General features: G+C 38.2%; 2 protein-coding genes across 2 annotated transcripts in view; one reads left to right on the forward strand and one right to left on the reverse strand.

Annotated features, from left to right (window-relative positions):
* Positions 1-1,005: 1,005 nt before the first annotated feature.
* cbwd (COBW domain containing) lies at positions 1,006-17,279 on the reverse strand. Its single transcript, XM_029440155.1, has 16 exons — positions 17,143-17,279; positions 16,578-16,731; positions 15,112-15,198; positions 14,489-14,585; positions 14,169-14,260; positions 11,616-11,675; positions 10,404-10,441; positions 8,991-9,037; positions 8,140-8,226; positions 7,878-7,922; positions 7,163-7,210; positions 5,037-5,088; positions 2,729-2,797; positions 2,569-2,634; positions 2,291-2,417; positions 1,006-1,618 (listed from the first exon to the last, which is right to left on the reverse strand). The coding sequence occupies exons 2-16, from the start codon at positions 16,690-16,692 to the stop codon at positions 1,545-1,547; spliced, it is 1,104 nt and encodes a 367-aa protein (XP_029296015.1). The 5' UTR covers positions 16,693-16,731; positions 17,143-17,279; the 3' UTR covers positions 1,006-1,544.
* A 3,660-nt stretch (positions 17,280-20,939) lies between these two features.
* dock8 (dedicator of cytokinesis 8) overlaps positions 20,940-26,455 on the forward strand; it is a 51,538-nt gene continuing 46,022 nt past the window's right edge. Inside the window, 1 exon segment of the mRNA XM_029439256.1 lies at positions 20,940-21,124. Coding sequence (XP_029295116.1) covers positions 21,072-21,124 — 53 coding nt within the window. The 5' untranslated portion in view covers positions 20,940-21,071.

Raw genomic sequence — 26,455 nt, forward strand, 5'->3', positions numbered from 1 at the left:
TTCCCCCTCGGAACCCCCGCGGGTTCGTTTAGTTTGCCACCTCTGGATGCCCGCGGGTGGTGTGACCATGAAAATGGCCGTGGTATGGCGTCCCGCAGCCAGCGGAGAAAAGAGGCAATAGTCGCCTTAACGAGGCCATCAGCATCAGAATCGAGTAGGAAACGGCTCAACTGAACGGTGCGCTCTGGGCTACAGGGCTCAGCTCGGCTTTACGACCGGGATGAATAAGCAGAGCCATCCTCAAAGCAAACCGGTCCAACAGCGGATATGTGCTAAAACCGTGCTGCCAAACTATCTCCATTGCAAATGACTAAATTGGGAAAACTCCACCTATTTCCTCACCTTACTGGGCCTACTGTGTGAGAGAGATGGCTCTCACATGACCGTACCCATAAAGGCCAAAGTAACAAATACCAGCATGGCTGTAATTATTAAAGTATTACAAGCACTAACTTAATCTAAACTGCAATTCAGCATTTAGTCTCAAATTCAAAGTGAAACTGTCAGAAGGCAAAATAGATGACAGATAGATTAAAATATGATTCAATGACGAATTTAAGGAAACAATTACATCTCCATTGGTCACAAGTAATAATAGTTTTAAATCTAAGATTAAACACAACCAGTAACAAAGGTTTCAGTGCATTGGAAAGCTGAATACATTTACGGAACCAACCAGTTTATATGTTTATGAACAACAATTAAAAAGGTATTTATACATTTTTGGCATGTTCTGAAAACTTAAGTTGTGTCTTTGTAATAACCATGACCTGCTGACTAGACGCAGAAGTCAAAAACTCTTTGTATGAGTTTCATAACAATAAAAGCTAAGATGTTAATGCTCTTAAGGCATTTTTCACACTTTGTTGAGTATCATGGTGCATTTAGCACTTAAACACAAAGAAACTTTGCGTCTGTTGTTATGTTAATAGTCTGCCGCTAGAAGTAGCCATTGTTTGGCTGAAAACATTTATTGTATTTAGGTATATAAGAGCAATCTTAGAATATGTTCGGAAAAAATCTTTATTTTGAATAATTTAAGAATACAGGATGCTAAAAGCCATAAACATAAGCAAGTCTACTTGTTTACAAAGTACAGTCTTGTATCACACTTGATACAGTATGTGTGTCACTTTGTAACGTCTTGGGGTCCCAACCTTTAAAAAAATGGCAGATTTAACAAAGCCATCTTTATAAAAAAATAAAACAATGTATTGATTACATTTCAGGACCGTTGTTGCATCTTTGTGTATGCAAGTGTAAGTTTCCAGGGTGACACACAGCATTTAGTTCAGGCACTACAGCAACATAAACACTCTTTAATGTACTGTAGCTTTTTAAAGCAGGTAGTGGTGGATGATCACAATTTGAAACTTCTGTATTGATCACTGCTGTCGCATTAACCATCCTCTGAAGTACCTTGTGTTCTTGGAGGAGAGGAGTCAACGTCACAAACAAAGTCCCAGATTTAGGGATGGCAAAAGCCACAACTTTTGCTGCATAATCATCAGTTTTAAATACAAAGAAGAGAGAAGAGTTTGTAGCTAATTTCTATCTGCTCCATCCATCACTTTAGAAATGAACTGTTCCTGCAGAATGTTCTTGTCCAGGTTCCTACCTGCAGGACAGAGTAGAGATATATTAGGGCAGCCCAACACAAAAGAAAGAAGTCGGGGAAGGCTTTATTTTACGGGTCTGTAATTTAACATTTCCTGTGAATTTCCCTGGAAAGAACAAATGTATTGTTATTAAAGATGAAACTGTTCAGTAAGTTATGATACTGTTATGTTACGGTTTAGTTGTTGACCAGAGATTTTCCTTTGAAATATAAGCTTGATTTTTTATTGTAAACTATCCATTTTGTTTAATTGTAAGCCTGCGTGTTGACAATATTAACATTTTTGCAGGTTCAGCAGACTTGATATGCAACAATTAAAATATTTAAAATGAACAGTGTCTGTAGTTTTTAAATTATTTGTATCAAATTACAAACTTAAATTAAAAGTTAAATTGTGGTTCAGATTTAGAGCCAAGAACTTATAGAAATGTATCCTAGTATCAGAAAACTACTAAATTGTGAATTGGTCAAATTTCAGTATTTGTACTACCTCCATTAAGTGAACATTAGCACATATACTACTTTAGCAAATAAATAATAGAAAAGGCATTTTGTTCAAATTAATGCAATTCAATGCATTGGCTGCCTTCACAGTGGTTTGTAAGAATTGTGTAAAGCTCTATACAATCTATGGTGAAGATACACATGTGAAAGAAGTGTGTGTGTCTTCACCTATAAAGACCAGTCGGTTGATCCGCAAGTTCTCCTCCCAAAGCTGTGGAGTCTCATTCAGGTCATACAGCTCGTGGACCCCCTGCAGAATCACTTGGTGGGCTTTACCTGCAAATGATACTATGCCCTGAAAACACAGAAGTCACAAGTCACGAGTGACACATTAACAGACACTAAATGAAGCGTTTGGTACTGATTAATACGGATAATAAAGTGTGAGTTATTGATCACTGCTGCCACTGGGGGCGACTATTGTGCCTTACTGTGCCTTACTGTACCTTTAAACGAATGACAGTCATGGGTTGCCCTTCTTTGTTTTTAAACATCTTTTCCCATAGAAGATCCTGAAACAGTGGAAAATGGGTGTTTACTTTACAGAGGACTGTATTGTGTTAGAGCTAATTAGTAATGGAAACGGGGATACGAACTGGAGTGTACCTGAATGAAAATGTTCAAAGCATCCTCCGAGAGATCTCCAGCCACCTCAAAGGTCACAGTTAAAATACTCTGACGATGACATTAAATACAATATGTAAGTGTTACTCATATATACAACAAATTATATTTACAAAATGTTTTGGGTTTTGAAAAATAATATTTCTTGAAATTGTGATTTAGAAGTTCCAACATTTTTTCCCTGACAAATACAAATAAATGACACTTTTGTGTGAAATAGTATTTGAAGGAAATACATGAGGGCTTTTATGCAGCAGGGAAAGCAGCTATCTGATCTGAGCAAAATAAACTAAAAGTATCAAAAGGTAAAAGTATTTATTAAGCAAAATGGCCAAACTCAAAGTGTAGATTTGTCTCATATATATATATATATATATATATATATATATATATATATATATATATATATATATATATATGTATATGTATATATATATATATATATATATATATATAATAGATATATATATATCTATATATATATTATATATATATATATATATATATATATATATATACACATATACATATACATGTACATATATATATACATGTACATGTACATGTATATACATGTAATGTACATGTATATATATATATACACATGTACATGTATATATATATATACACATGTACATGTATATATATATTACACATGTACATGTATATATATAATATAAATGTAAATATATATATAAATACTAAATGAGATATATATATATACATGTATATATATATATATACACATGTACATATATATATATAAATATAAATGTATATATATATATATATATAATGTATATACATATATGTAGATAAATATATGTATATAAATATATAAAGTAAATATAGATATATACATATATCGATATATATATATATATATATATATATATATACACATGTATATATATATATATATATATATATATATATATATATATATATAGATATGTATATATATATATATATACACATGTATATGTATATGTATATTATATATATATATATATATATATATATATATATATATATATATATGTATATATATATATATATATATATATATATAATATATATAATATATATATATATATATATATATATATATATATATATATATTATATATATATATATATATATATAGTGTACAATACTTGTAGAAGTTGTACTTTCCATCACTGTTTTGAGATTTATATTTTCAGGCTGTTATAAAGACTTACAGTTCACTGATGACATTTATTTAAAATAGTTTTGAACATATATTCTTTAGTTCACTGAAACCTGCAAAGTTATTATGAACGTTAAACAAAAGAAGTGTTTTTACGCCCTGGCTGATGACCGTGTCAAAAACCACAACGGCACTCGGCACCTGAAACCCCTCTTTATCTGCTTACACCCCCCTTTCCTTACAGCATTAAAAGGGCACTTTGTAGATATTTGGGGGTTTTGTGTTAGAGTGTTAAGGTTACACACTTCCTTGTCATTTGGTATAACAACAGAAAAACAGCATTCTCATTTACATGAAAAGAGCAACACAGGGAAGAGGAGGGGGGGGAGACAGGGGGAGGGTCAGAGGGACGGTTGAGCTTCATGCGGGAAAGGGAACTTGGAGAAAACAGACAACAATGCCGTTATTTACCCACACAAACAACCCTCATCTCTCCTCATCCTGTGAGAAAAGGTCATGGGGATAAAGCACAAGATGAGGCCTAATTGCTGCGAGGAGTCATTTGGTCTGAAGACAAATGGTATACCACTAATCCTTGAATACATTTTCTTTTTTTCTTCATAATTTACATCTTCATTAAAAATAACTGGACCTAATTGTTTGGATACTGGGGAGACACTGTGTCTTATCTTATAAAATAATGCACTCGAGGTTTTCATATCTGACTGCTAATTAAACGGTGAAACGTGGTCTGTATATTACATTTGGATTCTGTTCCAACAACTGAAAAGCCATAACACGAAGCCAAGACTCTAGTCAGTCTAGCCAACACAAGTCTATGTTGCTGCGTACGACCAAGACTGGGTGTATTTGCAGTGGGACAGGAAAACATCAAACGCCTCAAGTCGATCGCAACACAAAAACCAAAAGCAGGGAGGGAGTTTTCACTACAGTGTCACAGCCTGGGGGAATGCAAGGCACAATGTTAGCCTCAGGAGAACGCATCCCCTTTATCCTGTAGGAAATTATGTGTTGAAATAAATTAGCAAACAAAACAAGGAGAAATATAAGACATGCATAGAGAGGTATCGGCAGAGTCCAGAGCATACAGACAATACCTTGTCAAGATGTGGTCTCGTATCTTTCACAAGTTGGAGCTTCTCTGCTAGACTTTTCAGAGGAGAGAAATGATAAGCATCATGAAATATGTTTTCATCCAACATGATAGACTCATTTCCACTTCAAAGGGCTCAAAAGATAACCACATGGCATTTACTACCTACATTTAGCCATATCGTATCCCATCACATCACATCACAACTGTCAGCTGTAGTACAAGGCTCATTTTTGCACATCGAGTCATGTTGCACTGACCAGATCTACATCTTGGGATATTATGCCAAATGTACACACTGTGTCAATAGAAAGGTTGACATAATAGTTAGTTTTAAATCATCATTGTTATTTACATATTGCTGCAGAATCTGTGTTCTCTCTTCTGGCTGCTGACATTTTGGGTGTATTTAAATTGGTTGACGTGTAATTCTTATGAAGTTATTGTTTTGGATTGGTTTTGTTTAGTTTTTATGGTTTGACTGCATTGGTTTCTGATTTCTGCTCCATAACCATATGCCAATTCTTTAGACATGGATTATTCTTACTTCTTCAGGACTCTAAACCATGAAACATGTTATTTTGAACAGGTCGACACCGGTCGACATGCAGGATGTATACAACCATTGAAGAGGGATGCAAGTAGTTTTATTTTTAGGACTCACAACCAAAAAGTTTCTAAAATATTTCACATGATTGTATTACATTTAATTAAATCTAATCTGATTGTATTATTGCATTTCTGCATAATCTGATTATGTGACATTCTTTGGGTTTTCTATCTTCTAATTTATCTGTATTTATCAAGACATTTGTTTTTCTTCTTTCTCTTCTCTGCTGTTGTCCAAAGTTTTTGCCTTTGTCTTCTGTCTCACAGTATAAAAACCCCACTGCATGCTGTATCAGTGCTTAATGACACAACTCTGAATGGACTTGTGAAAACTTTAGAAAAGGCAATTAAATCCTACAAAACACCGACCACCACCCCCAAACAAACTACGGCCCTTGTTCTCCCCATCAGACCTCCTCATCCTCCCCCTTTTCCCTGACCTCACAAGGAGGCTAAATGTTGTGTCCAGCAGCTTGAGCCCTGCGTGCTGTTAGTACCACACAGGCGGAGTGGCGGGGGGCCGCTTCAAACAGCCAGCGTGGGACGGAGGGGAGGAGGGGCTTGGACTCTCAAAGGCAGGGGGAAAGAAGCTATCTGTTGGGACAAGGGGGACTCCTCGGGAGCCAGTGGACACACACAGCTCTAATCCTCTGCAGCTGGGCTCGGAGACACTGACCAAGAGCATGTAAGAGAGCTTTAACACCGAGGCCCGTTTCATTCACATGAAAGGATGAACACTGACTCTATTCATGAGAATGACATTCTACAAGGGATACAATATGATGACCACCCTGCGGTGTAACAGGGGGACGCTCAATAAAAGAGTGTGTTAATTAGAGAGAAACATGATGAGCAACAGTATCAAAGAGTGCTGGGTACACAGTTCAGACAGAATAGCAATAGAGGCTATCAATGCAGTCAAATTAAGTTCTTGATCTTTTACTGTAAGTTTTGAAATAGAGCATGACGGGTACTACACATATTATCAGCAGACACATTGGTATCGGCATACTGTATATAGCATGTCAACCAAAAGGAAATTGCAGTGTAGGAACGCCAAAGATATGTTCAAGGAAATTTAAAAACAGTGTAGCCATTCAATATTTTGGCCACACTTTTTTGCCTTTTTTCAAGAAATACTGTATGTTGTATGTAATTTGTTAACAGTGTCGCCATCGATCACTTGTCTGCCAGAGAGCAAAATGTCCAACTCAGTACTTATCTTGGTCACAACCAAATTTCAGGGACCCTCAAAAAATGTCATGTGACAAATATCAGCTGATGTATCTTATTTTATTTATTATGTGTAGAGTGTAAAATAATTATCATTATTTTACACTCTACACATATTGATGTGTAGAGTGTAAAATAAGATACATCAGCTGATATTAGTCACATGACATTTTTAAAATACAGTATTTGTACTTAGAAGCAAGTTTCTTTGCCTGCACATGCATAATCATTTTGTGCATTAAGACATTTTGTGCACATTGAAACTGAAATGGGACAAAAGCAACTCACTTTGCTCCATCGAAGGAATGCAGATCCAGCACTTCAGAGAGATCCACCCTGTGGGACAAGATCACTGATTAGAAGTTGGCTAAAACTAACATTAAGGCTAACCGAGTGAACTGGCTCAAGCTAAAAGTTGTGGGAATGTTTTTCCAATTAACCCCTCACTGCACGGTGTCTTTCATCTGGGTCACCCTGTTCTGAACTCTGTGGGGGGGCAAAGCAGATCCGAAACACACCCAAACCTTTGATACACACTGCTTGTGTTAGCCAGATGCTACCTGGGTCCAATAACACACAACATGCTAACGCAGAGGGCGCAAACACTCACATATTTGCACGCACGCACATTCACACATATGCAACCATCTCGGCTTAAAGACCTAAGGTCAAAGAGCAAAGACTTGTGGGTAACTGGACACCATTGAAGGTTTGGTGTTTATTCAGGGTGCAGCAGTTTGTGTATGTCTATGTGTGTATGTCTATGTGTGTGTGTGTGTGTGCGTGTGTGTGTTTATGTGTGTGTGTGTGTGTGTGTTGGGGGTTTCTCTTGAGCAATGTCACGCCTGAACAGCTTCATCTTTGATATAAAGATCTGAGCAGGAGCAGCACGTGGAGTTCATCTGTTACACTAAACAAAGCAGGGAACCTGGTACAAAGCTATATACACACACAAAAAATATGATCTTTCTTTGTTCCAAAAAAAAAAAAAAAAAAAACGTACCTTGACCTCTGGCTTTCTAGAATCTTGACAAGACCATTTACGGACCTGAAGTGAGAGGAAAGAAAGATGTAATACTTACATAATGGACCTCGTTCCTTCTACCCTATGCCTCAATAACTTTGTTCTTTTTGCCCTAATAAAGGGAGTCAAAATGTAGAGTTGCCCTAATGTAACATAAGGAGCTCAAAAATAAGAAAACATAGACATAGCAGAATACTACTAGAAAGAGAGATGATAAGCAGACAAAGTATGTGAAGCTGACCTGACCGCCTCTCGTATTTGAGCGAGTTCCTCGTCATTCACCAGGTCTGTCTTGTTGATGATGGTCAGGTCAGCGACAGCAATCTGCCTAAAAAGACATTAAACACAACATTGGGCTTATCTGGCACGTGACACAATTTGAGAACAAAACTCAACAACAGGGACAGCTATTTGCATCAAGAATCACACACAATAAAGATCATATCTAGAAACACTGAACCAGGAAGTCATCGCCTTGGTCATACTTGTATCGAGTAAAGTTTTAAGAGTACAAGTTTTCATGGGTGGCAGTGGGCAGTACATGCCAAACTCAAATGGGAGTTGAGCGCTGTTTAGTTTAGAGGTGAAAACACAAACAAAGACCAAGAATCCAAAGGGTCATACAACGGGTCTATCTTCATCAGTGTATTTGTTCAACAACAACACCACCACACAGCTGCTGCAAGAGACAAACAGAGAGACGCCCAGGGAGACAGACAGGCGGGTGGCAAGAATACGGTCAACAGCATGTTACGAGTGTGGTGGACACTGAGCAGTTTGTATAGTCTTGAAGGAATAGTTTGGCATTTTGGGAAACGCATTAATTCGCTTTATTACCAATGACACACCACTCTCATGTCCGTACGGCTCAAATAAAGCTACCACCAGCATCCGGTTAGCATAGCTTAGAATAAAGACTGGAACCTAGGGGGAACAGCTGGCCTGGCTCTGTCCAAACCCACCGACCAGCATCTCCAAAACTCACAAATCAATAGGTTATATCTTGATTGTTTAATCCCTTAAAAATAGCATAAAGAAAACAGCAGTGTGGTTTGCAAATAGGTGTATTTTCCCAAACATAAGCAAACATACCTTGCTGCTTCATTGACGAGTCCATCTGCTTTTTCCTCTGTTAGTTGCTATAGAAAGCAGAGATTGAGGAATTAACTTACATGTGCAACCAGAAAATGAAAGGGACAAAAGGATTGCTCAGACAGAGCCTAAAGATTTCCAACTTTAAGCACAGTCTTGAAAAAATGAAAACATTGTCAAATGTTTGCAGCCAAAACAAAATGTGACAGATAAATTGGTAAAAGAAAGGCCTGTCTTTCATCTTTGTGAACTAAGTGACTTTCTCGACCCATGAATCCACAGGAGATCGCTTTTCATTTTCTACTTGTGTCTCGGGTTTGCACCGGGGATGCAGGCAGCTTTTTCCAAAACAGTTTAATATGTAATAACAGACAGAGCAGGAGGTGTTAATCTGGATCATGACCCGCTGTGCGTCAATCTGACATTTATCTGTCACCTCGTGCATCACCACCGCTTCATTTCTGATAGAATGAATGACAAAAATGTATTAAAAAAAGCTTAATAGAATCGCCAGTCTCTCCTTTTTGATTCAACAACCTCTGTACCAAGAGACAAAGGCCTTTCAGAGGGTGTGAGGCAAAGGGCTCAAGTTAGCTTGAAGCCCCTCAGACAGATGGAGATTTTATGGGACAGATGAGGGGAAATGCAGGTGAGTGAATGTGACAGTCCTATTACAATGGTCACATACATCTCTGATATCAATTACTCTTTCACTATCAGTTATCCTCTCCTTCCTTCTGTCATTATTTCCTTCATCTTGCCTCTCTCCAATGAGGAGACAGAGCAGCACCTATAGGCCAAGAAATGTGTCACCTCACCGAGTATGACGCCTTCAAATTAGAGCCCATTATCTAGGTGTCACTTGTCCTGTTCCTTTTATATACCACGAGGAGGGCAGGATGTGTGTGTGTGTGTGTGTGTGTGTGTGTGTGTGTGTGTGTGTGTGTGTGTGTGTGTGTTATGCACTGGGGGGGGTTTACGATTTATCTCACAAGTTTAACAGCTTATTTTGAATTTAAAGTCACAATAAGCACAATGCATTTACTTATTGCTCAGAGGCAAATAATGCTGATGCTTAAATGCAACACGATAATTAGGTTGGTTAAAATTGTCATTTTCAATACTGAATACATTTTTGATTATTGGATTGATCAAAGAGCCTATAAATATCAAAGAATTGCCCATCACGATGTACCATAGTCCTAAGGAATAACTTTAAAGCGCTTGTTATGTCTGGCTAACAGTCCAAAACCCAAATATATTCAATTTACAGACATTTGAGAAGCTGGAATCAGCATTTTTGCTCGATAAATGTCTTGAATAACTGATCAACCGTTTCATTTTCTGTTGATTCCTTTCAGCATGATATTTTCTACAAAGAATAAGCTTCTTGAATATGTTCTTAGCACATACCTGAAGTCCATACTTTGCGTCGATGACTGTGACGATACCTAGGGTGAACAAAGTCAAAAGCAAGTGATCAGTGGATAAAGTGTAATGCTTCAACTTGTGCACATTCTTGTCAGAATTGCCTTTTGGCGTTTAGTTTCGTCCTTTTGTCCAAACCACTTTCTCTTGAGTTTCTTGAAGTACACTTTTGGTCTGCTCGCCTGTCACAACAGAGCAGACAGCTGAGTATTTAGTGTGAGGAGCAAGACATGCAAACACACACACAGACGAAAAGATGTCACCCCCTACAAACAAGTTAAAAAAATAAAAACTGGATTATAGTTAGAGCTGTTACCAGCTTCACATTTATATAATATAGAAATATTTAATAATAGCATTTTTGTTCCAAAACACCATCCCTGCTGGTTTAGTAAAAGAGTTGGGCCACTAATGCCTTCTGACTAATAACATTTGAGTCGTAGAAATGTTGACCCCATTAGACCTATTAGTGTTAATTGTGTTGGAATTCTTCAAGTTTTTCCGTCTTATAGTAAAGCATTTTAAAGTTTAAAAATGTCTCTAAATCTGACACCTCCATTTATTACTATTATGTTTTTAATTAGCAGCACCAAATATGATTAATAAAGTGGAAAAGAAAAAAACAACTGATGTTTTATATCATGACGTGTTTTCTGTGTGTGAACGGCGTTACAATTTTGAAAGACTTATTTGAAGAGGACAGCATGTTGTCATCTGAACAACTAAGGCTGAGGCTTTTTTGAACTGTTTATACATTTAGTTTTTCTGGGTGAAATAGTTTTAAAGTAAAATATAGTTTTCAATAAAGAATTAGATTTGGACACATTATGTTATGAATACCACACATACAAATCAATAGGATTTACAGACAAAAACTGCTGAATGTGTTCTGCACGGAAAAGCATATTACTAAAAGTGATCTTAAATAAGCAACAGTCTTGGATTGTAATAAGGAAATATTCAACCTTTTTACCAATGGAATATCTGACATACTGGTCTAGAGATAAAATTGGTATATTTGATCATATATGGACTCAATGTCTTGATTTAACCAAAATGAATTGTTCCTCTTAAACCAGTCAGACACGTGATGACTGAGAAGTTATGTTTGACACACTAAACAAACATTAATAGTACTCCCACTACCAATTCCAGTGCATGATGGACAAAGACATATTGTCATTATAAATATCTTACCATCTAAATAAATGTCACTGCCGAGCTCTGCATCGACCCAGAACATGGAGGCCACGGCTCCTGCCAGAGGATACAAACTACATGTTAGATTGTAGAATACTGAAATGCACACATACATACAACGTTTTCAAAATGTCAGGCAGGAAACCTTCCAACAAGTAAATAGAGGCTATTGTATTTCTTTTTGCCTCCCATAAATGTACTCATTAAACAATATTTGTTCATAAAGCCTTCAAAAAACAAGCATAACCTAGCATGTTACATAGGGATTACCCTGCTTCATTAAATATACACACTATGATTGATAACATTGTTTATAAGATTTATGATGTAAATCAGCTTTTGTAAATATGTTAAAAATCTACAATTTACACAAACTAACTAACATAACTATGAAATATTGCCAAGTAATATTAAAATGGTATTCAAATTAATTGAGGGGTGAAACTAATTATTATTTCCATTATTGAGTAATTCACAGCAATATATCATTTGATCATTTAGTCTCTAAAATGTAAAGTTTTAGAGAAAAACAGCACATGATCACATTTGAGATGCATATTTTGAGAAGCATGTGTTGGCTGTTTTTATTTGATTAGTGAAATAGGATTAATGGAAAGATATTCAATGACATCCACATCTAAAGTTTTTGTGTTTAAAGTTTGTATTGCATTATTTTTTATGCCCTGTGTGCAATCATCTCTGTCTGAGCTCTGTGGAGCAGATCAAACCAATATCAGAAGCTTTCAATTGTTTATCTCCTTCTGGTACATTTGGTTTGTTTCTATTTTCCTGTGAACGCGGTTATTATAAGACCCTATGTTACCGTGCCAGCCACAGCTTGTTCACATAATGCACTTTTGTCAAACTGCCAAGCGAGAATAAGAAAGCATTGTAAATATTTGATGGAAGTGTAATGAAAACACGGTTTTTGAGTGGCATGTTTCACATAACTCATCCAACCTCTTCCTGAATGGGAGAGGAGAATCTCCCGGGAGCCTTTATGATTGACAGCACTGCCAGGGCCAATGACAGACCTGTCCTTGTTGATAACGAGCCTGTCCCAGCCAATGACATGGCAGAGGAGTGAGGACAGCCCCGGTCTGAGCGTGCTCTGTTGGTTCTGTCTGTGAGGCCAAGTGGTGTGTGTCTGCACATGTCGCTACCTCCTGACACCTGTCACTTAGCGACACACCCCAATTGTCACAGCGCTATTGATTTCCTGATTCAAAGCTGAGAGCTGAACGGACAGGGAGGGTTTTTTTTTTTTGGCTGCCCTGGTGGAAATAGGCTCTTCTTTGGTCCTCAGAGTTACAAAAGGTTTCACTTCGGAAAGAAATCTGCAGGAGTTTAACCATCATTTAGACACATAAAGAGAAAAGGGCATTGCTTGATCCATAAGGCATCCCTAAATATTGTGCCAGGAATGCTAAGTCGTTCTGAGTAACAAAAAAAAAGAAAGAACAAACTATAAGTAGAGACGGTCTTAAGTCAAATGAATGTACTTATATACAGTAAAGTGCAGAATGGTAATATTAACTCGAACATGGCTTACAGCTGCTGGTCTTTCATAAATATCTATACATACAAATCATGTATAGTGATTCAATTCACTACTCAGTATCAGTCCCTAGTACATTTATTAAAAATAAACAATAAAACATACTGTATCAAAGAGCAGTAACAGTCTGTGGAAGTATACTAATGTCCCTATTTCAGATCTGAATGCCTATGTACATTAGTTTGTTCCCTTTTAGACCTTTATGTTTCAGTCCAGATAGGGTTACCGTAACACTGAAGTCTTTATTCCTGATCTTGTGGGACCATGAAGGGCAGAGTTTGGGTTGGCAATCTGAATCAAGGAATTACATTTTTTAAATGAGGAAGTTTCTGAAATATAAAAAGGCAGCTCGTCTGAGCCTACCAATTCTATTTATGTACCAGGCAGAATTTTCTTTTCTTGTATAACTTGACTGAGAATTAAGAAATACCTTTTCATAAAAAGTGTTTATTTATGCAAGTTTAGCATGAATAAATGTTACCTGTTAATATATACTTTGCCACACTGCCTTTATTACTGCACAGCAGAATGGAGTAGATCCTGAACTTAGCACTCCTATGTCCTGAATATAGAAGCGATTTTGAATCAAATCGAATCGTGACCCCAGGAATCCAAATCGAATTGAATCGTCAGATACCGAAAGAGTCACAACTCTACTGTTAATACCCGCCAATTGCAGAAGATGGTCAATCTTTATGTGGAATAAAGCCGGTGATGAGAACTTTGTAATAATCACATTTATTGTATAAAACAGATGTAGCTGTTAGCCAGCTGACTGTCAAATGTCTGTGCTGTCTGTGTGCGTGTGTCTGCGTGTGTGTGTCCTCTCTGCCTCCAGCCCACACACAACCCTCCTCTTAGTGAAACAGCTGGTACGTTTTTAACAACTGTATTTGTTCCCCAGGCCAGAGCTTGAAAAAACAGTCTACTTAACGATCAAATACAGACACATGATAACCGCTCCTTTTCTGACTTGGCAGAACGTGTCGTACCTGGATCAGCGAGTCCAGTGGTTTCTAGCAGGATGTAGTCAAACTTTCCTTTCTTCTCCATCAGGTTCTCGATGGCTTTAAAACCGTTGTCCCTGAAAAATTAGAGAGCACGCAATAATAATTAACAATGGCACATGCAGAACTCTTGAACAAAATGTCAGCAACAGACACCAACTTATATTGTGTCTACAGTAACGTAGTACAAACTGTAACACAAAGTAAGGATGTGTTGTTTTGGAAGAGCTGGAATTCAGACAAACATACCTCAAGAAAATAACCATAAAACAATATGACTGATGGACTTTAGTTACTCTACGTACTTGACAGAACAGCAGAGGCAGCCATTTCTCAGTTCCAGCCACTCCTCATACAGCTCTCCTTCCTGGCTCACTGCGAGGGACTTCTCAAGGGCGCTGCCTGCAGGCGAAGGATGAGGAAGAAAATCTGAATAAGATTAGCTGATAAAGACTGAGCAATTTCTACCAAATATACCATATTGCTGTATATGTTGCAAGATGAATAAAGATTTATATAAAGTAAGTAAAGTATAAATAGAGGTTTTTGGACCACTTTAACAAAACAAAAAGAAAACTGGCCAAACCAGCCTATGCTGCATTCAACATAAATGTAAAGTAAATATACTGTAAGTAAGGATGCACATTTTAAATAGTCACTAAGTCCAATGCAAATTGGTCATGTGTTGCTGTACCAGTTTGTAGCAGAACATACATGCATAGTAAAAAAAACACATTTATGAACTTCTTTCAGTTCAGGCAAAGTTGCTAAGATGCTGCTCTCTTGTGGGAAACTGAGGGAATAACACAAAATGTATTTGCCTTGCATCAAGTTTATTATACACATTTTGGAGCAGCTTTGTTTGGCCAAACAAAATCAATTGAAACTACTAGTAATTGTGATTTCCTGAAGGACGTTATTAGTTTACCCTCTCCAAATTCATTGAGTATGACAGCAATCCGCTTGCTGTGTTGTTCTGTTAAGATGTAGTTCAGGAGTGTAGTCTTTCCAGAACCTACAGAGAAGCACATAGAAATGATGAGAAATAAAACATGACGTAATACAATTTAATATTGTGCATACACTGTAGTGTTCTAAAGGCCCTGTCACACATATCCGTATGACACAAACGTATGCTGGCGTATATGAAAAGAGTCCAAATACGTCCAACTTTTCATCGGATCGGAAAAGTGAACATATACATTACATTACAGGTCATTTAGCAGACGCTCTTATCCAGAGCGACTTACAGTGAACTAACCACAGGGACAGTCTCCTGGAGCAACTCAGGGTTACGTACCTTGCTCAGGGGTACAATAGTGGCAGCCTGGTATTGAACTCCCGACCTTCTAGTGTTTTGTTTCGAAGGCGTGTTTAAACGTGTTTCTACAGGACAGCTAGCGTTCAGCACGTTAGCTGTTCTCCAGCATCAGCATGACGTGAACCAAATGGCACTTTTCCAGCTCCGTTGGCCAGACGCTCTGATACGTTTTGTATAAGTAAGTAATACGATATCAATATGTTGGACATACATATAATAATTCGTTATGTATTCGTTATGTATGCGTCGTATTTGGACTTTTGAGCTACTTTTCATATACACCGGCATGTTTCTGCCATACGGAACTGTGTGACAGGGCTGTATGTCTGGCGTGTTCGGCGTATAGTCTGCGTCCTTCGAACGATCACAACTTACTCTTAATTTATATCAACGTATTGCCGATATTTTGTATGCGGTGGCATGTTTCTGTCATACGAATATGTGTGACAGGGCCTTAAAGAGAAATTGGCCAAATATCGATCCTAAATGTGATCACTGTGGAACAACACCATCAATTGCATCACATATGTTTTGTCATTTAATTAACAGATTTTTGGCATATCTGTATTCAAATTATTTTCTGACATGCTAGAAATATCCATAGAACTTCTTGCCATAATAGCAATATTTGGCAAGGCACTGCAGGATCTCTGTCTCAACCAATACAGCAACAAAAAAAAATAGCCTTTGCTACACTCTTGGCTAGGAGACTTATACTGCTTAAATAGAGAGAGCAAGATTTCCTTCAACTTTCAATCCATGGACAAGAGATCTTATGACTCTGACCCTCGAAAAAAAATGTGTTATGCTACAAGAGGCTGCACCATAAACTTTTACAGCATTTGGCAACCAGTTCTAGATCAGGTAGAAAAATGGACGACTCAAACATTATAGAAATAACAATTAATAATACAAAATAAACAAATAATTGTGCATACTTTATAAAAAAATAACTTTTGAGCTGGTTTAGTTTTAAGCTTTTGGTTGTGATGAGAATAGACTGACAGATGTCTGAGACTATAATCTCCTTTGTAAACCCATTACAGCTTTGTGTAATACAGAGGGTTTCTCACCGAGGTAGCCTGTGATGATGGTGACAGGTATCTGCTCTGCAGGAGGACCAGGCGGGGTGTCGATGGGCACCAACTCTGGGCAGTCATCTTCCTCCTCCATCACCATGCCATCCATAGCAGAAATAATGTTTGTCAACGGGGACACAAACTGGATCTGATGAATCAGCACAGAAACACGCCTAATACTAATCAACGTATGAGCAGGATTATACAAAAAAACAATCATGTTTCAAAAGCCTCACATATTGATATTTCGTTGGATTAAATGTATGAATGATTTATCAGTCCTAAAGATGCTCGTAAATATTCAGCAAATAAAAACACTAATGACCTGAAGAATGTGGTCGCTTTATACTAGATAAACATCCTTACAGGTTTAAACGACACAGAGAACGTAAAGGAATACCATCAACTCTCTCACCAAAGTATTAGCAGTTGATGAAAGTGTGTATTTACTAAATGAGCAGTCAACATGGACTGTGTCTCCTCCCAATACCTGCTAAATGCGCCACGACAGCAAAACAAACCGACTTTCCTGCATTTACGGAGGCATTAAACAAATTACCTGACTGTTCCTCTTGTAGATGCAGATATTCAAAGTTTTCACCAAAATTGTTCGCCTCTACAATGCTTTACGTTTTGACAGCGTGCGACACTTTAGATGCTCCCGTCAAATCCTGACGCGGCAACAATGGTTCCGCTTCCGTTCACAGTAGTCGGGACACAACGCCTGCCGGACCGGAAGAAGAGTATAAATAATATTAAAATTAGAAAACGAAATAATAAAAAGGTTACAGCATAAGCTTGACAATAAATACACATACATTTTGTTTCTCTTCGCCGCAGCTGCAGTTTCTAAGCGCAGATTGATCTGGCTATAATGACATGTATCAACCACAAGAGGGCGACAGGAACCGGTTTTTGACAAAGATGTTTATATGGGGAATATAGATGACCAGAAACACCAAAAATTATATATAGTAATCCTGCAACACTCTAAAAATTTCTGGACATAATAGTAATATTATTGTATCACCGTACAATAACATGTGTAACTTAAACTATAAACCCAATGTTTAAAACAACAGACCTGCAGTCTTATCCTTTTTTTAAAGGAGCTTTGTAGCCTATATTACGCCACATACCACAAGTACAAATAATTAACACCACTTTCTGAAAAATATAATGCAATAAAAAGCAAAATAATTATATGCACTATATGCATAGGCATGCACGATATGGCGGTTATCCCCTAAACGTAAACCACTTAAATTCCCACACTAAAGGTGTTCTTCTTAAAGTGATATTTAACAAATAAAGGGGGCTATAAAGTGTTTATAATGTTGTGTGTCTTGTGTCTTATATGTTGTGTGAGTGAATGTATTAATGTTTCATGTTAGCCTAACTCAACCAAGGATAGTATACTGTAAGCTATCTTATACTGTGTACATCAATGTATCATTTCTGTTTGTTGAATAGAGGTGTAAAGCTTGAAATTAAATAAAGATACAAAAATAATAATATCTATAAATTCATTGATGAAACCTCAAGCCTACAAGTCCTTGGGATACACACAGACTAATTTTAAGATGCTGTCATGTTTAAAAATGGAGAGAGATAAAGTCATTGTAAACTTACAGCCGCTCTTATCAGTCCTGCTGATACAAGATGTTACAATAGGGAAGCTCAGGGTCAGCTGTTACATTTTCTCATTTTATTTGTAGACAGCTCACATTTTTAAAAGCCTTGTTTATGCCTTGGGGTCCTTCAGGAGAAGGAGAAGAGAAGAGGCTGGGAGAAGGACGTCTACATTCAACCTGCTGCCCAGATAAGCAGTGGAAAATGGAGGAATGAATGGAAGTTACTTACAACTGAAGCATAACTATGGCAATTGATCATATTTTACAAGCCTAGATCATTTAGCCATTAAATTACACTTACCTGTGAAATAAACAACAGTACATTTCCAAAAGACTTTTCTCAGAGCAAGAGTTTAGCAATTAATAGCAAATAAAACATGTGTAACTAATAACATTAATTACTGAGTTTGAAAGATGGGAATATTACAGGCCTCTCACACTACACCCTTCAGTGATGACGCAAAAGGTTGTTGCAACAAAGGTTTGTTGTGCAATGCCTAAAAGAGTATGCCTATTAGTGGAAAATGGCTTCTTCTAACTTGACACAAGATCATTTTATTTTGAAAAAAGGGTAAGTTAAAGTTATTTGCAGGCTTATCCACATTTCTTTCAACTTCCTCAACTGAAACTCCCCAAACATACCTGTTGTGGAGGCTCTCTGTCAAGCCTGTTTCTCCAAGTTTTTACTTTGCCAGAAAAGAAAATTTCCCTTTTGAGCTGGTTCGGTTTTAACTTACAACTGATACAGCGTCAAGCATAATATTGTAAATAATCAATAGACTTTCAACATACTAAAAAGCTTCAAGTCTGGTCTGGAGGTGATCATATTAACATCAACTTTCTGCCACACGATCAGACTAGCTCTGCTGTATTTTAGGAAGCCTTCTTAAATGCATGCCCTGTATTTTAGGAAGCCTTTTGTGACACCTTGGCCAGGGACAATACCATACATATTTAATGATTGCACTGTATCTTCTCAAATAAACTAAACTGTAAATGAAGATATTGGGAAATGTTTTTAAAAATCAATCCTACATCATAACCAGACTTTGTCGTTAAAGGGAAGGCCTCCAGCAATGCAGTACTTTGATAAAGTTGGGAGACTTGCGAAAGAGTCTTTTGCAAGACCCCTTCATTAAAGATGATGAATTTGCTTCCGGGGGTCATGAACGGATGACTTCCTCTTTCCTAAGAGCAGAGTTCAATGTGACTGAAATTTGTGATGTTCTCCAAAGTCCAGCCATTAGAGAGGAGGTCGGCTACATCTCTCATAAAGGAAACAAAAAAGGTTGTTTATATCCTTATTTATATTATTGCACAGTAAAACAAAACAAACAGTGGGAGGGACACAGCTTGGTTGCAGTAAACTTGTGGAATGTTGTTGTAAGATCGCAACCCATGTTAAGAACTCTACCTTTGCTATTTCCCGTCCTTCCGGCTTCACCTGGCAAATAAACCCGGTCTGACTGCACCATTTGACCCTCCATGAATAGACTACCGGGGGACACCTCCCTGCTCTCTTCCTTCTCTTCCTCTCTCCTCCCCTCCCTCTCTTCTTCTTCCTCTCTATCTGTATGCATTTATGTAAATGTATGTTACTAACTCATCATCCGGGGCATCATCCCCGGAGTTTCTGTGTCTCTCATGTGGCAGGTTTTCACTGATAAAGTTTACGTCAGGATCATGAATCGTGGCTGCGCCTGCTGCCCTGGTCCTGCTGGACACCGGGAAGCCTTTTTGACATTTTCCTGGATTCATCCATACTTTCTCATTTTTTTCAACACAACATAATTTCTGTCAAATGTTGTATTTGTACTATGTTGTTTATCCTGTACACACGACATCTATTGCACGTCTGTCCGTCCTGGGAGAGGGATCCCTTCTCAGTTGCTCTCCCTGAGGTTTCTTTTAGGAAGTTTCTCCTTGTGCGATGCGAGGGTCTAAGGTCAGAGGGTGTCGTAACCTGTACAGTCTGTAAAGCACACTGAGACAAATGTATAATTTGTGATATTGGGCTATACAAATAAATTTGATTTGATTTGATTTGATTTGATGAATGTCATTCAGCCTCCGAGCCTCCAGGTTGTAGCCCAAACTTTAAGTTAAACATGTGTAGTCTCAAAGGCCAAGCTGGGATTACCCTGATGACTTCACTAGGGTTGTTTTGTCACACTTTAGTAAGTTCCAGACAGGCCCCTGCATGCGAAGAATGACAAGCAAATTTGTGAAACAACAAATAGCCTACATAATAAAACGGTAAGCTCCTAATGATGATTAAACTGACCTTAATGCGTACAATGAGTGGTTCCTCGACTCAAAAATGTGTTTGGTTGTGTTTTAAGAATTTAACTTTTTTTGTTTGATTGCTAGCTAATGTCTTAAAACTTGATTTCACATGTGCTACAATTGTTCCCATTCTCCCATTCCCATTATTTTAACTCGTCAGAAACTAGATTTGGTTTCTCTCACTTACTCGCACAGAGAGAGGGAGAGGGAAGAAAACTGAGACTGCTTATTAAATAAACCCAAAAGCTTATCTCGACAGCGAGGGAGCGCCCGCGTCTCATCCAGCCTGTCCCATCATCCCCTCCCACCCCTCGCGCCCCCCCCCCCCCCTCTCTCTCTCTCTCTCTCTCTCTCTCTCGCGCGCGCGCTCTCTCTCTCTACGGGATGGCTCAAATCAAATGCGGAAGTTTACACCCAGGAAAGCTGCGCTGCCGCCACAAGCGACACGAGTGTTGACATGACAGTTGAGCTGTAACGAGGAGAAGAAGCGGCGCGTCGGTGACAGCGAGGCGGCGAGACCGCAGGAATACACAGAAGCCAACGCCGCTGAACTGGACTTCACACTCATATGGCTTCTCTGAACAGTGCAGACCGACGAGCTTTCGCTCTTAAAATCAACAGGTAAACATGTCCTGTAGGTTAGCTTTCAGTTGTTTTGTATCAGGTTTAGTTTTAGGAGTTAATGTGAACTCTTGGTGCCTCCCCAGAGATCTGGGAGGGAGCTCGCGCTTGACAGTTGCAGAGTACAACACAGTGGAGCAGGCAGCCACATGTTGTGAATGGTAATGCATTCTGACCCGAGGAGAAAAAAAAAAGGCAGCCTCGAGGACAATAATACATCCCAACTTTTCTTCAACTTTCTCTCAAGAATGATTACAGAACATAGTTAACTTCGGGTCCTAGTGGCAGCCATGTGATCGTGAATGCTGTAGTTGTATCTCTTGTTGGCTCGTTGTTTACATAAACTAACACTCTGAAGTGGATACACAATGCTGAAGCTTCTGCACTAAACTGACTAATCTGTATTCTATCAGTGTCATTTCCTCCTTATGAGGATGCTGATTCTATATCAAGTGTTTCTAATGGGATCATTTCCTGAGGTGTGTAAACTCAAGACTATAGCCCTTGGAGCTGCTATAAATGAGGAGTGATGTGGTCATAGTTCCTGCTGTGACACAGACCAGGTGTGGAGGAAGTATGTACATGGAAGTCTATTGTGTACCATGCCTCCTCTGTAGTACAACTCATGGAAACAACACTAATACTTCCTTTTAATTTAGCAGCACAGGCATATAAAGCTTCCCCAGGGCTAACAGTATGTGCAGGTCAAACTTGTGCCTTGTTGAACAGTGTGTTTGTGATGTTGCAGCAGTTTAAGCGTGCACTAGGCTTCATTCACACTGTGGAGGTGGATGGATTAGTTTTGATCAAATTTAGGATTGTGGATGATGAGGATGCAAATAGTTTACTCTGCATTGTTTTCATAGTCCACAAGCAGCACTGTTTTAATCCCCTTTGATCCTCTCTTTAAAGCACTTTTAACCAAAAATCTGTTTCCTTTTTTTCTGCAGCTTTTACAAGCTCTCATAAGTGTACTATCTAAACCTTTTGTAACTTGGATGAAAATCAATATTTATAAATTATTTTCTTACATCAGGAATTTTAATGAATCACCACTGATGCAGTCATGCCAAATGTCTCTGAAAGTGGTTTAAAGTAGGGCTGCAAGTAATGATTTTTTAAATTATTGATTAAGCTGCTAGCTTTTTTCTTGATGAATTGTTTTGTCCATAACATGTACTGATACCGTGAAAAATAGCAACCACAATATCCCAGTGCTCAAGCTGACGTCGTCAAATTCTATGTTTTGTCCAGAAGCAGTCCACAACTATTCGATTAACAATGATATAAAACAGAGCGCATCCAATGCCAATTAATGTCTGATCGATTCAGCTGTAGTCCAAAGCATTCTATTGGTTTTTCATGTTTTTTTGTGAGTGTGAAATCCTTTATCCACCTCCAACACAGTGAATGCACCTTACTATTGCTTTTAATAGCCAGGATAAATCAAGGATTCCTTTCTTGCTGTGCTTTGCTTTGCTGTGCAGAGCTGAGCTCAGCTGCTGAGAGATGTGAGGGGTCTTAGGTTAAAGCCTGAATCCAGTGATGAGACAGCAGAGGAGCCGGTTAGAAAAAGCTGTATGAGCATGATGTTGTGGAATGTGTGGTTGTAAAGTGTTAAGCAGCTCAGCCAGTAAGTGATGATGCAAGAGACGTCATTCACACTTACTGTTGTTAGTTGTAGTGAGGAAACTCTATTTGTTTTTAACACAAAATCCTTTTTATATTGAGTCCCCAACATTTGAAAAGATATTATGTAATACACAGGTATCTGAAACCGTTGTACAGCACATGTTAGGTACACAAAATGTCAATACCTCATGGAAAGGATCACTTTAGGTCCAATGCCAGGTAGTGTGAGCTCTAAAAAAAGATCAGACAATTAGTACTGTGATATGTGTGAGGGGACAGAGAGAGAGAGAGAGAGAGAGAGAGAGAGAGAGAGAGAGGAGGGAAGATATGCAACAAAGGTCTCCTGGCTAGAACCGCTGATTTTGTGATTACATTGTCAGCGTCTTAAACACCTATAGGCCTCTAGCACGCCCTGATTTGTGTAACAAACTTAAATTTTAGTCCCTGAAGCAAAATAACCTATAATCATGGCAACAATAGCCAGACACAAATAAACCACACTGACAAAGAGGAACAGTGGTCACAGTTTGAAAGTATACAATAAGTTGCAGGCTGGTAATGGACACGCAACCCAATCGTCTCATATTTGTAGAGGTGTTGCTACCTCAGGGTTGTAAAAAGGATTGTTGTTTTAGCCACCCCTAAATATTCTATATGTGCTCATGAGCAGTTCCTCTCTCGATCTCTCTTTCAGGATGGAGTGTGAAGGAAATCCTGCACACTGGACACTATGGCCCCGGGTTTCACTTCACTTTTTCTTTTTGTACATGGCAGTTTTAAATCAGGAAATGTGGGTTTATTCATAAGCACATAAAATGAGGAAATGGAAAAAGAGGTGTGATTTATATGTCAGTCAAAAATGATATAAAAAGTAATAGTGTAGCACAGTGTTCAGTTTCTGTGAGTAGATTGGAGGTAGCGGAACACTTAATATTCTACTGCTGATCATGATGCTACTTACAAGCATATGGTAACAGGTGTGAGGACAGCTGTGCATGTGGGGCCTCTGTCGTTCAATACTCCTTAGTGGCAGGGGGATCCGGATTGAGTTACATCTGATTTCCTGTGCGCTCTGGTTAATGACATCTGTTAACCCTCATGGCTGTAGGTGGTCCATTGAGTGATGGGGTCGGTTGGGTGTCAAAAAGATTCATAGCTTTCCAAAGAAACTTTTGATAAATGACTTACCGAGAATTAAAGCATTCAATCTGTGTTTAAAGTTTCCTTCTGCCACTTTTTCTGGCTTGGAGCTGCCAAATGACTGCTGTGTTTGTGCGTGCCTCCCTCTGACAGGAAGCTGAGCCGTGATGGTGCTGATAGCAGTAAGACCCATTAAGTCTGGAGACATATGATAGTATGAGACACGCAGTGGGGGCATCCCTTTGGTTTGCTTCCCTCCTCTTGTCATGAACACCACTCTCTGTCTTCCTGTGTTTCTTTTTGCCTCAGCTGAGGGATAAAGGACAGGGAGAAAGCAGAAGGTAGAAGCTAAAGGAGCCACCCACCTCTAGTGGATTGACCTGATAATAATAATAATGATGATGATAATAGGGATAATTGTATACTGCATGTCTGAGCATGCCTGGTGGGAGTCACGTCACGAGGAGAATACCGATAATCATGAGTAAACTTAAAGATTCGCTATTAATCAGAAATGTAGCCATGAGAAGCATTGCAGCTGCAGTTTTGGAGCAGAATTCAATTTGAGGAAAGCTTGGCCAATGATTCCAGAAATGCTGACAGGAACACACCATATGCACACACAGCAAGTGCAGGCCTACCATGGACAGCATGACGTGACAAAAAGAGGCCAACCTCCCTATAGAGGATAAAAGGATTTCAATCTGGAACCCACAATTCTTACCTTGGGTGTGAGTCGTTAGACCTTTAAAAATATATATATATATATATATATATATATATATATATATATATATATATATCTGGAACCCACTGGAACCCACAATTTTATATATATATATATATATATATATATATATATATATATATATACATATACTCCTTTAGCATGCTGCAGTTTACAGCTCATTTGGCAGCGGATGATATTCAAATTAAATGGCTCTACACAACTTGAAGTCTAACCGCATTACTGACAGATTAGAGGTATGTTTGACAGCTCATAAATACTTGAAATAATGGGGTCACACACAAAGCTGCTTTGTCAAATGTTATTTCATTTGGATTAATGATGAAACATTTTTGGCCTTCTGGCCTTCCTCGTTGTCTTTTAAATAGGAGACAATGCCTTTCTGTCTTAAACAGGATGTCTGATTATCACAGTGGACATGAAATCATTGGTTATGACACTTCATAACCAATGATCTGTGAAGGAAAACATTAATATATTCCTTACAGATGTACAATAATTGTTAGTTGCAGCTATAGCTATGACATGACATAGTAATGCTGTAGAGGCTGTAAATGACTGTCATGACATTATTTATGATCAGCTCTTATACAAACAGAATATTAGTGCCAAATAAAGTGCTGAGTCTTAATGTGCTTTAACAGTGTGCCTTATGTGCCATCAGATTTATTTATTTATATAACCCTGATTTATAGCTGGAGTTTGCTGTCACTTGAAATATCCCGAAAGCAGCTGTTTTAAAGAGTCATCAGTGTTGATTACTTATACTAATTGTATCTCATGCAAAAAGACAAGGGAAACTAGTAATCTTTGACATCAGGCTTTTGTGTTCAACTTGAAGAATGCTCTCTTAATAGCAACTTATGTGTCCAATCCCAAAGAGGGCACACTTATTGACACTTTGCGATGGACTGTTAGTGCTTTAGTTTGATCTAAAGGCCTTCAAGCATGTAATATAGTGACAATCGGTATGTTTACATGCACACAACGCAGATTACACATGAATTTAGACAACACCTACATGTACACTTAGGTAGCCTGGATACCGTAAAACTGCGTGTACATGCAGCAGGTTCAGGTTGGTATTCAGATTCCACAACTGCGACCTTATTGTGGAACCATGGATGACCTCTTGGAACTGTATTTTACAGAACATTATTACTCTATGTTGTACTTTAGTACAAGAAAGACAAACAAACTTACATTTTACAATCCTTAGATTGACCTTAAACGTGACTAAGATAATGTGCTGATTATAGTGGCTGCACTGCCAGTCAAGGACTCTGGTTCTTTTTGGAAAACAACCTTAACTGCACATTATGTTCTCAAAGTGAGATGACATTTTAATTGTTATCACCGTGCTGTACTTTTACGGTATTTAGCTTAGCCTTTCATTTGAATCGTATGTTTGGGAGTCAGGGTGCAAAATGTACTTTTTTGTCCACTAGCCAAATGGCAGGTGAATGCTAAAGTGCTACCAGCTACTCCATAGATTACCAATGTTTATTTTGGCTGGTTGGCTGCCAATGTTGTTCTCTGTTGGGAGTCCCTCATGACTTGCTCAATAGAGAGAGAGCCTACACTGATTTACTGATGCCGAGTCTGCTCACATTTTATTTTAGGACATAATCACTTTGGTGCTGAAGAATATGCCTCTCGGGGAAAGCCACTATGGTCAGTCTCAGAGATGTCAGCTCTGAAGCCCAGCGCCCTGAGGAGGCACACAAACCTCAGACGCTGCCTTCAAGACTAAAGAAGTCAACATCAATAATGGCTGTTTTTACAGATCAGTATAAGAAAGATATGGTGTC

This window comes from Cottoperca gobio, chromosome 9, assembly GCF_900634415.1.
Source record: "Cottoperca gobio chromosome 9, fCotGob3.1, whole genome shotgun sequence".
NCBI lineage: Eukaryota > Metazoa > Chordata > Actinopteri > Perciformes > Bovichtidae > Cottoperca > Cottoperca gobio.

Excerpts from the sequence above, each read along its gene's own strand:
- cbwd (XM_029440155.1), bottom strand. The coding sequence starts at position 16,692 with ATGGATGGCATGGTGATGGAGGAGGAAGATGACTGCCCAGAGTTGGTG. Across the intron at positions 7,211-7,877 it reads CTAGAAAGCCAGAGGTCAAG|GGTGGATCTCTCTGAAGTGC; the intron begins GTACGTTTTTTT and ends CTTGTCCCACAG. Across the intron at positions 5,089-7,162 it reads CATTCCTTCGATGGAGCAAA|TCTAGCAGAGAAGCTCCAAC; the intron begins GTGAGTTGCTTT and ends TCCTCTGAAAAG.